At 39.4% G+C, this 12,075-nt stretch overlaps 1 protein-coding gene across 1 annotated transcript in view; it reads left to right on the forward strand.

The window, feature by feature from the left end:
- Positions 1-12,075, forward strand: part of grm3 (glutamate receptor, metabotropic 3) — a 144,903-nt gene that overhangs the window by 37,781 nt on the left and 95,047 nt on the right. The window contains exons 3-4 of the mRNA XM_057836602.1: positions 8,397-8,863; positions 8,931-9,074. Coding sequence (XP_057692585.1) covers positions 8,552-8,863; positions 8,931-9,074 — 456 coding nt within the window. The 5' untranslated portion in view covers positions 8,397-8,551. The remainder of the gene's footprint in view (positions 1-8,396; positions 8,864-8,930; positions 9,075-12,075) is intronic.

The raw sequence follows: 12,075 nt of genomic DNA on the forward strand, positions 1-12,075 counted from the left end.
TTAAACCAAGTCTACATGCCTAAATGCACTGAGTTTCCGCCATGTGATTGGCTGATTAGAAATTAAGTGTTAACGAGCAGTTGGACAAGTGTACCTAATAAAGTGGCCGGTGAGTGTATAATATAGCATATTAAACTTTTGTGTTACTGATGTCCCACCACCACTAGTGATACATGATAACTTCTTCTGTTTAGGTTTTAATGTCAATTGTTGGTTTAGGCGCATTATCTCTACAAACATCTTTATACAAATACCGTTACGGATATACCACCTGAATGGGAGTGTATTTTAGGCAAATGGGATTTAAGGGTGACGATGAACCGTGACCTTTTGATTCCGTTGGCTGATTGCAACCTTCATGTTTGACTTGCATTTGGCCGTCATTTCCATGCGGGCCAGACTGCCGGGGCTTGGCCAGCTCAATCAGATCAGTTTTCTGTGTAACGCACAGAAGTGGATGATAGAATTCAAGCGATCCCAGCCCCTTTGCTGCATTGATTGTGACCTTTTATGTACCACAAGTCATTGATTCCACAATTCAACGTTGCGGTGCATTAAAGAACCTGTTGTTAAGTGTTCCAAGCATGATAAGATCCCCTTTCAGCTAATTCAAAAGCCTAAAAATAACATTTTCTTTAAAGAGAAGGGCATATTGTGGAAAATTGACTTTTTTAATTGCTTGTATACAAATAATAGAGTCCCTGGAGTACATGCCCACACATCAAGTGTGAAATTAAACAACCAAGTACCTTTTTCGACCTGAGAAAGCATATTTAGTTTCAGGCAGCTAAGCTAGGCAAAGATTGGCAATGTCGAGTGATAGACAGACTTTAGCATTACTGTACTTGATCATGCTCAAAGAATTTCAAATATTTTTAAAAATTTAGCAATCGTTTGATAAGCAGGATAAGTAGGATATCAATAATGATAGAATAAAGTTGCTTCACTGAGTTCCGTTTTATGATTTTGTGACAGAATTTAACTCTGTGGGCACAAATCTTTACCCTTTAACTCTCATTCAAAGTTGGAGACTTTTTGAATTACAATATTAACTACATGAGCACTCTGAGAAAGCAAACCTCCGCCAGGAGTTCCCTATCTGACCTCTGTGACCTATGACATTTGACCTCATTACACCAAAATTGAATCACATCTTTCATTTCATATTACAGGTAGTCCCCAGGTACACAACCTACGTGATTTCGACTTTAGGACATCAGAGTCTTGTCCGCCATTTTGTACCTAGTCATTTATTCTTTTTTTTTTTTTTTTTTTTTAAATATTGTTGACTTTTATTTTGTGATTCTTGCTTTAATTTTGGCACAGGAAGCATAAAGCAGGTTGAACTTCCACACACAAGTCAAGGCTTATTTATCAGGTCCAACAGCTTTGCTATGAGAGTACAATGACGTATAATACATGCTTTTGGATAGTTGCCTTGAGATTTGGGGAGTATTTAGGGGTACTTAAAAGGTTAATTCCAACTTACGTGGAAATTCGTGTTACGCCACCAGCGTTGGAACGGAACTCTTTCATAACCCGGGGACGACCAGTGCTAATATATCCTGCAGGTTTTATAATAATCTCTTTATTTGTTCTTGAGTTATCTGGTGTACAGTCGTACAGACACACAAAGGAGCAAATAGACATATGGAACCGAATACAATGATCTCAGCTTCCAGAGTTTTCACCTACTGGTGACAGTAACAACAAAATATGTCAATAAATTTGTTGTTAGTCACTTAATTTTTTGAAAAGATTGATTGGAAAAGTCACTAAAGTAATTTTCGCAGTATAAGGCACACCTGACTAAGCTGCCACCCACCAAATTTGGCATGAAAACGGCATTTGTTCATAGATAAGCCACACTGGACTATAAGCCTCAGCTGTCCTCATTGTATAATGGGATATATTTACACCAAAAGATATTAACCGGTGTTCTGCCAAAATCAATTACATCGGCGAAGCGTGCTACATTAGTTGAATTTGACACCCAAAGTACTACCATGCGCTCTAAACTTGTTTTGTTTTGACGCATACAGGCAGAACGTACTAAAAAATGCCTTAAGAAATTACTTAAATGTAGTTATATCAAATAAAGATGGTTTAAATACGCGACGTGACTAATGTGGTCAACTGCTTCAAAGCTAACACAAAAAAACACAATGGTTAAAAGTATGAGAGGGTAATACATGCAAAAAGTATTTTTGAGGCAATGAAAAGGTTCTAAAAAACTAAATAAAAACAAAAATAGTGAGTACTTGCCGCTTCTAACCGATGTGCGCATGCGTGCGGATGCTTACACAAGCGCGCTGAGCATTGTGTAGGACGTTTCGCCGCGTAGTACGGAATGGCCGAACACCGGTAACACTTTATTTGACAGTGGCATCATACGACTGTCATAAGACCAAATGAACGACCATGAAGTTTTGAACCAATTGGCTGCAAAGCTTCATTGCTTCAAGAAGCGTCATTTGGCCATCACTGCTCCCTTGGTGGAGACAGTCAACCTCTGCTGTCAACACTGCTGTTGTCCAACATGCCTCCTAGCATGCATTTCAGTGCTACAGCTGTAAATAACAATCAAAATTCATGTTCAATGCTTAATATTTCTTCAGTTACTGTTCCAGTTGTTTCATTAATTGCTAGTTATGGTATTTGGTAACACTTTATTTGACAGTGGCACCATAAAACTGTCATTAGACAATCATAATTATGACATGACACTGTCATGAGCATTAATGAATGCTTATAACATTCGTCATTTAGTGATATCCGACAAATTATCTTACTTTTGAATGGATGTAAAAGATCCAAGCTGAATATGAATGGGGTTAGTGATATAATTTGCCTGATGACTCTTAATGACATCTGTCATAAGCATTCAGTAATGCCCATGATAGTGTCATATCATAGTTATTACGGTCTTCTGATAGTCTTATGACGCCGCTGTCAAATAAAGTGTTACCTATTAACTAGAGGTGTGCGATATTTCCAATTCTTAGATTATTCGCGATTCGACCGTGGAAGATTCGAGAACGATTCACAAACATCCAAATTCCGATTATTGAAATATGTCTGGTAAATTGGAAGTAAAACACACTCAGCAGGCTGCGCGGTCTTCGGGACGCAATGAGGAACAGAGCGAGAGTAGCTAAAAATCATGCTTGTCATTACCTCGGGTAATGCCAATGCTCCACTCACGGCTCTAGCTCAACTCATGCCGCGAGATAAAAAAACAACAACATACCTGATTTCTGCCGACAGCTGTTACAAAGTACGTCCACATAATGGTACGGTAGACATCATATTTATATAGGACTAGATGCAAAATAGACTCGGTGGCGTTAGCAGCACATGTACAGAAAGCTAGATGCGGGCGTTAGTAAACAGCCGCCATCTTAAAGCAGCAGACGTCCCTGCAAGGCTGTTGTAGCGAACCTTCCAAGCGAACCTAATTAACTTTTTATCTAAAATACTCCTAAATCGGTAAAATATTGAGTTAAATCTATCTTTAAAATTTAAATTTAAAAACTTTCACATGTCGAAGGTAGACAAAAGGGAAATTATGGAATAACAGGATTTGGGTATATTATTTTTTTTTTTTTAACTGTTAACATAATACTGAAATAGTCGTTTATTTGAGGCTGCGAGGCTTTTTCATTTTCTTTTTTTATTTACAGTTTTTGTAACTAATGTACAAAACATTAAAAGCAGCTAATAGCGGGGGAAGGGGGGTGTCATCAATAATCGATTTATAATCGAATCGTAGCCTCTGAATCGTAATCGTAATTGAATCGTTAGGTGCCCAAAGATTCCCACCTCTAGTATTAACCCAAATATATCATCAAATAAGCCGCACTAGACTATCAGCCGCAGGATTCAAAATGAAGGAAAAAAGTAGCAGCTTATAGTCTGGAAATTATGGTAATTGTGCCACAATGTGTTTCTGTGCCGTATTTCTGAGCAGCAGCAAATGTCGGACATCCAATTTCCTCAACTAGTCCATGTTTTTTTTTGCTGTCCTCATTTCACCTGAAATACCTCAAGAAGCATCGACTCACTATAGATTTCCAATGGCTACATTTTCAAGGTGTTTCTGGTGTGTTCCGCTCGATTAAACCTATTTGTGAAAGTCCGGAATCGCATTAGTCAAGGCGGCAGCCAAAAACACAGCCTCTGATAGCTTTGATTGAGTCGTGAACTTGGTAGTATCAGATGTCCTTGTTACACACATACACGCACGCTTGCCGGAGGAGAGTGGAGAAGTGTTGCAAGCGAAGATCAGATTAGAGCAGCTTTTCTGATTTGTACTATGAGAAGTCTCATGTATCAAGCAGCCATCTAAGCTGGTTTATCCAGATACAACCGTGGGCATACACACACACAGCCTGAAGAAGAGGCAGAAGGTTGACCGTGTGATCTAAAGGATAGCTGACTGGAGATCACCAAGGCGCAATCTCCAAACAATTCTAAATCCTTATTAGTCATGGCTCCCTTCTCTGTGATACCAAGTACATTCTTGTTCTATACCTTTAGGGGTACATTGTCTCTGTATGGAACAATCCAAAGGGCCATTGATTTTTACACTGCGTTGGTATTACATCGGATTCGGTTGTACTGTTCACTGAATGTCATGTCAGAGCAGAGGTTGCGCTAGACTTTTTCGTTGTCTGTCATTTTGACTGACAGTGTCATAAAAATCCGGTCATAATCTATTTTTACCCGTCACTTACATTTTTAAAATGATAATAATGACATATTCAATAGTATTTAGTTTTCATTCATTTTTAATTTTCTGTCCGAACAAGCTTAACAAGAGGCAAACAGACAGCGGAGTGCACCAATCAGCGACGGGCAGACGTGCCGTTAGCAAAGCGACGAGGGCAGGACGAGGGACTTGCGCGCGGAAGTAAACATACGAGGAGAACGGAGTTTATTCAACATGGCTAGTGCGAGACAGACTGTTGTCAATGTCTCGTGTCGGTGTGTTTTAGCTCATTTAAAACTGAATTTACCGCGGATTGGACCATATTTTCGGCTCTCCCGCCATCCGTGTTGTTGTAGAGACGATTTTCGGCGCGCAAGAGTGACGTTGCTCGTGAAGAACACGTAACGCAAATAAACAAATCTGATTTGTCGATTGATTTTGTAGCTACTCGAGAGGCTGTGTCCCAGACTTTTCTCTCAGTGTTTGAAAAATACAGGGAAAACAGTCTGGCCGTGCCAGGCAAACACTCAGTTGCCTTGACATTTTTCCGAGTAAGGCCAACAACGTCATGCATCAAGATAGACGATAGCTAATTAATACGCTCACTCACCACCCTGTGGTCTGGGGTGTGAATTGCAACCTGTCAAAATGACGGATGGACTTCAGTTTTTTCCGTCACCGTTTTAAAAAAAAACGGTCAACGACGGAAAATATTCGGTTAACGCGACCCCTGTGTCAGAGAGTACTTTAAATAATTAAAGCAACACTAGGAAACCTTTCAATCTTTATAAAGTATTTTCAAAACATTTGTGACGATATGTCGACAGTGGCGCCCCCAGGGGGTGGCCAGGGGTGGCCACGGCCACCCCTATAAATTGGTTGGCCACCCCACTGGCCACCCTGCTTGCCAGTATATCGTTAGATTGTTGTAGCATCAGTTATGCATTTCATCCCAAATGAATGCATTTATTTTGTTTAGTTAAATGTCGGGCTGTCAAATTTTTCGCTTTAACGGGCGGTAATTAATTTTTAAAAATTAATCCCGTGAAAATATTTATCGCAATTAACGCATTCGCAGTAAGACTCATACACGCATTGCCGCAAACAGCCTACAATGGCGCCGTTTTACTTGTATACAGAAATAAGAGGCAGTGTCAAGTGAGTGGAGTAGATATAAGCATTCATTGAGACCGTGCTTTTAATTGGCAAAATCATCGTCATCTCTCCCACAGCAACTATAAATATTGTGGGAAGCGACGTGGGGAAGAATGACAGGAGTTGATCTTTTTCTTAATACCCTGTTGTGTACCCAACGCAGAGAAGATATAGCATTTGCAGCCACCACACACAGTCATGGTTGCACCACTTCCCATCATGCATTTGGGCAGAACAGTTAAGTCGCTACAGTATCATTTACTGAAAGCTCAACAAATACACTAGATGGCAATATTTAGTCACAATATACAAACTCACATTTTTATAAGTCTTTCTATCCGTGGATCCGTTTCACAGAAAGAATGTTAATAATGTTAATGCTATCTTGTGGATTTATTGTAATAATAAACAAATACAGTACAGTACATATGTACAGTATGTTGAATGTATATATCCGTCTTGTTTTATCTTTCCTTTCCAACAATAATTTATAGAAAAATATGGCATATTTTAGAGATGGCTTGAATTGCGATTAATTACGATTAATTTTTCAGCTGTGATTAACACGATTAAAAATTTTAATCGTTTGACAGCCCAAGTTAAATGTACACCTTATGCTTAATATACTGTATACATAACACAATAAAACAGAATTGTTGTAGAACTCAAAATGTTGACTGGACAGTTATGGACTATGCACATTAAATCATTAGTAACATCAAATTTTACACAATACACCAAAGTATATCAGTAGCCGTGTTCTTAAGTCTTTCTGATAGTTTTCCCCTGACCTTTTTACTGCAATAATATAATGAAAACCCGAAATTATGGCTTTTAGTTTTGGCCACCCCAAGATTTTAGGCCACCCCTATGAAAAATTTCTGGAGGCGCCACTGTATGTCGACTAACAACTAGTTGAATGACACCTCTTTTACAGTGCTGGCCAAAAGTGTTGGCACCGCTGCAATTCTGTCAGATAATGCTTAATTTCTCCCAGAAAATGATTGCAATTACAAATGCTTTGGTAGGAATATCTTCATTGATTTTGCTTGCAATGCAAAAACACAAAAGAGAAAGGGGAAAATAGTGAAATCATTATCATTTTACTATGGCTGTGAAAATTATCGCGTTAACGGGCGGTAATAATTTTTTTTAATTAATCACGTTAAAATATTTGACGCAATTAACGCACATGCCCCGCTAAAACAGACTAAAATGACAGTACAGTGCAATGTCCGCTTATTACTTGTTTTTTGGTGTTTGGCTCCCTCTGCTGGCACTTGGGTCCAACTGATTTTATGGGTTTAAGCACCATGAGCATTATGTAATTATAGACATCAACAATGGTGAGCTACTAGTTTATTTTTCGATTGAAATTTTTACAAATTTTAATAAAATTAAAACATTAAGAGGGGTTTTAATATAAACTTTCTATAACTTGTACTAACATTTATCTTTTAAGAACTACAAGTCTTTCTATCCATGGATCGCTTTAAGAGAATGTTAATAATGTTAATGCCATCTTGTTGATTTACCAGGATATACAGAATAAACATTGGCCCTGCTTTTACACGCTGGGGTGATGCCCCCCCAACCGAACTCGTTAGCTTGGACGAGTTTGGGTGGGGTGGGGGGTTTAGCCACTCGGTTGCTAACCATAATATGCTATTGTTTAGCCACAACTGGATTTTTTACCTTATTACTTTTCATCCTTCTCACAGCTGCTGGAAACAAAAATGTTTAATCCATCTACAAGCGCCCATGTTGATTTTACCATATTATGCAGGTGTGCGCTGGTCCTCATGGGAAACGCAGTCTTCCTTAAGGCAAAACACTACTACTGTCCACCAGCGTCGCTAAAATCAACTGAAACTGAACTGATTCGAGTGAGTCATTAACTTGATGGTGTGAACGGAAAAAGTCGCATAAAAGTGGACTATTTTAAATCCCATCTCGGTCACTTTCGAATGTGGTTGAAATCTGATCTGGGCCACATTTTTCCAGAATGTGGCTACAGTCTGAACTCTCAAGTCCCCCAAATCCGAATTCATTTAACAATTACATCAGCAAAGAGCGAGAGAGACAGGGCGCTACGGTAGCAATGCAGCTGCGCATTAGCGTTAGCCCCTAGCTTGCCTTGAAAACAGCTTTTGGGAAAGGGGCGGGCTTGACATCTGTCAAAAAAAAAAATGAAATGGATTGAGGTTAAGCCTGAGAATGCTCGATTTTCTCTCTGCTCAAAATGAGCAATATTTCAAGATCGCTTACACGGTCGGGAGTCTGGGCAAACTGTCCATATGTGTGTGTGCATCATCTGTAGTCATTTGTTTTGATGCTCCTGAGCATGCGGGTCAGTTTGCTCAACGCATCTCGGACTGCGAATTAGTGTGTGATACTTGAACGGGATCAATGGACAAAGGCAGTCTGAACAGGCAAGCCAAAAAAAAAAACAGATCAAAAACAAAAAAAATCGGAATTGTACATTAAGACCTGCGATATGAACCTAGCCTATGTGTCTTCTGTCTTGCAGGATTGACATCCTCATGGTGTGTCCTTCAGTGTGCGCCCCTCTTCCCATCCCCTTGGACTTTTTCATGGGCCTCCAAGTGACCCTCGCTGTTCCACCCTTAGCCCCTCACCCCTAACCTTCCACTCTTCACCCGACTCCCTCCCAACACCTCAACCATGGTGGCCCGCGCCCTCATGGTGGTGATGATGTGTCGAGAGGTCCTGCTGTCTGTCGGAGACCCTCCGCCATCCCGCCGGGAAATCCGCATGGAAGGTGACCTGGTTCTAGGCGGCCTGTTCCCTGTGCACGAGAAAGGCGCCGGCATGGAGGAGTGCGGTCGAGTCAATGAAGACCGAGGCATCCAGAGACTGGAGGCCATGCTGTTTGCCATCGACGCCATCAATCGCGACCGCAATCTGTTGCCTGGCATCGCCCTCGGCGTGCACATCCTGGATACCTGCTCACGAGACACCTACGCATTGGAGCAGGTTGCCGCAAATACAGTAATTTTCCTTTGATTTGCAAAGACGCTGAATTTCACTCGTGTTTTTGCAGGCGCTGGAGTTTGTGCGTGCGTCACTCACCAAGGTGGACGACTCAGAGTTCATTTGTCCGGATGGTTCTTACGCCTTGCAGGAAGACAGTCCGCTCGCCATTGCGGGCGTCATCGGAGGTTCTTTCAGCAGCGTCTCCATACAGGTAATGAGGAACAAAGTGGACGCTCATAATATGAGCACAATCCATTCCATGACCAAGCTCATAACGTGAATGTGCCCGTGTCATTAATGTACTTTCTCCATAAGACATACCGTAATTTCCCGAATATAAGGCGCACCCGTGTATAATGCGCACCCCAAACTTGTAAAATCTTGGGGAAATTATTGTACCCGTTTATAATGTATATATATATATATATAAGGGCTGTCAAAATTATCGCGTTAACGGGAGTTAATTAATTTTTTTAATTAATCCCGTTAAAATATTTGACGCAATTAACGCACTATGCCCGCTCAGACAGATTTAAATGTCAGTACAGTGAAAGGCCAACTTGTTAATTGTGTTTTATGGAGTTTTTCCGCCCTCTGCTGGTGCTTGGGTGTGACTTGCATATGTTATGTGGCGTAATGTTGCCCTCTGCTGGCGATTCAGTGCAGCGGATTATTTGGGTTTCGGCGCACTTTTCTGACGTGATTATATGTCGACGTGAACTCACACTAATAGACAGTGCTATTCAGACCAGCTAACGTCCGCATCCAGTATTCAGTGGCAGTTCTCATAGCCCCATCACACTGTTTGTGTCTAATACATGCATCGCTTGTGAGTTATATTCCTCCTTTGTTTATATTCATGAGCATTAGATAGTTATTGATGATGTGTATTTGAATTTGTTCACATATATGGTGAAATGCAGTTACATTGTTAGATGCTTGTGAGCTAATTGGCTAGTGCTACTGCTCAAATGGACACGTGTGTGATTTATGCAAGTTATTGACACATTGCCTTGTTATTTTCAGTTTTACAAAAATACAAGAAACGTGCTCCTGTCAAAAAGAGATGACTTCAGTAAAGCCCATGCAACTTTGCCACACCGTCTGATTTCTTTTTGGAACTTATGTTCGCTATCTGTCAATTTGTGTACTCACACACATTGAGGACAGAATAGGGCTACTAGTTTATTTTTTGATTGAAAATTTTACAAATTTTATTAAAACGAAAACATTAAGAGGCGTTTTAATATAACATTTTATCCATGGATCACTTTAACAGAATGTTAATAATGTTAATGCCATCTTGTTGATTTATTGTTATAATAAACAAATACAGTCCTGATGTACCGTATGTTGAATGTATATATCCATCTTGTCTTATCTTTCCATTCCAACAATAATTTACAGAAAAATATGGCATATTTTATAGATGGTTTGAATTGCGATTAATTGCGATTAATTACGATTAATTAATTTTTAAGCTGTAGTTAACTCGATTAAAAATTTTAATCGTTTGACAGCCCTAATATATATATATTTATATATATATATATATATATATGTATATGGCGGAAAACACAGACAAGACTGAAAAAGCAGTTTCTGCTCTTGCACTCCTTTTTAAAAGAAACTGCTGTATTTTAGGCCAAAACAACTGTTGTGTTTGATTGAACAATATGTCTTTATGCTGCCATAGCAGATTCATGGTGCATTAAGCCCCCAAACTATTTTTAATTTGTCCGTTTTACCCTGAAAACCCCTGTTTACAGACGTCGCGCAACCGCTTTTGTTTCAACCCAGCCATAAAACGAAGGTAATTAAATATATTTATTATTCAAATTGTCTGTCGTTTTTAGCTTAGAATCATTAATTGATCTCATATTTCGTTTAAAAAAAAAAAGAAAACGACTTTAAAATATTATTCACTAACATATTTTAAACTTTTAAACAAATTATGTCACAATGAAAATAATGGCGTCTGAAAAAAAGTCACGGATATCTACCTCATAACTAACGCTTAATTTTATTTTTTTTTGTTACCGACGCATTTTCTCCGATGTGTTAGATGATAAATCGATCCAAACAAAGAAAATTGAAAAAAAATGTTTAAAAGGGTAAATATATGAAAAAGAACATCTCGACCACTCTTTGATGTCTGCCATTTCTGCATCGCGACCCTTGTTATATTACGATGTTTCACCCATAAAATCCCCAAAAAATCCAGCTGTGGCCATTCAGAGATGTGTCTTGACACTCAGTGATACATGCTACATGGAGTTTTTGGATCAAAGCAAGGTAAGTACGCGATAATATCTCTTTAAAGTCATGGCGTCTTTAATTCTGCTCTCGTGTGCTCTAACCTCCAGATAGGGTTTTGCTGTTTAAAAAAATATTTTTTTTTAGAAATTCCCTCCTGTTCAAAATTTTTCTTCCCCCAGAAAATTGAGATTTAAAGCTTTCCAATGATGTATCACATGTGCATATCGGACAATTTTGAAGTTGGCCAAATTGGGGGTCTCAGAGCGGAACTTCAAGTCACCTGAGTGTTTTCCGCCATATACATATTTCTGTCTCCATCCATGTGCCCATTTATAATGCGCACCATGATTTTACAAGTTGATTTTGGGGAAAAAAAGTGCGCGTTATATTCGGGAAATTACGGTAATTTAATTCCAGTTAATGTGTGCAACCCTTCCCATGATGTCCACGTTACCCCACAATATTAATTCAAGGCATCATTTTTAACCCTTTACACACCACGCTGTACATTCAGGGACGCCGGCGTCCCCTTGATATCCCTGGGTTATAATGTCTGTTGTACTCGTCATAACGACGTCATTTTTTGTGCAGTGACAGGAAAGATTCAGTCGAAGTTCACGTCTGTGGGAACCATCTTTTTTTTTTTTTTTTTTTTAAAGAGAGAATGGAAGTCTAAGTGCCCGGTTGGTCTGAACAGTTTTAATGTTTCACATTAAGAGTATGACATACTCCCATTGTGATCATTCAACATACCTCGTTTATTATGACAAAGCAGCGAACAGGAAGGGGTTATGGGGAAACAGAAGAAAAGAAACACAAGAGAAGAAAGAAAAGAAACACAAACAACAACAAGAAATACATTGAACGTCTACACTAACTACGAATATGTTGGTGCTATTGTCAGCTAGATGTATTTCCGGTTGACACCATGTGGGGGGCCTGTTGAGCAGGGA

The sequence above is a fragment of the Corythoichthys intestinalis genome, chromosome 5 (genome assembly GCF_030265065.1).
Source record: "Corythoichthys intestinalis isolate RoL2023-P3 chromosome 5, ASM3026506v1, whole genome shotgun sequence".
NCBI lineage: Eukaryota > Metazoa > Chordata > Actinopteri > Syngnathiformes > Syngnathidae > Corythoichthys > Corythoichthys intestinalis.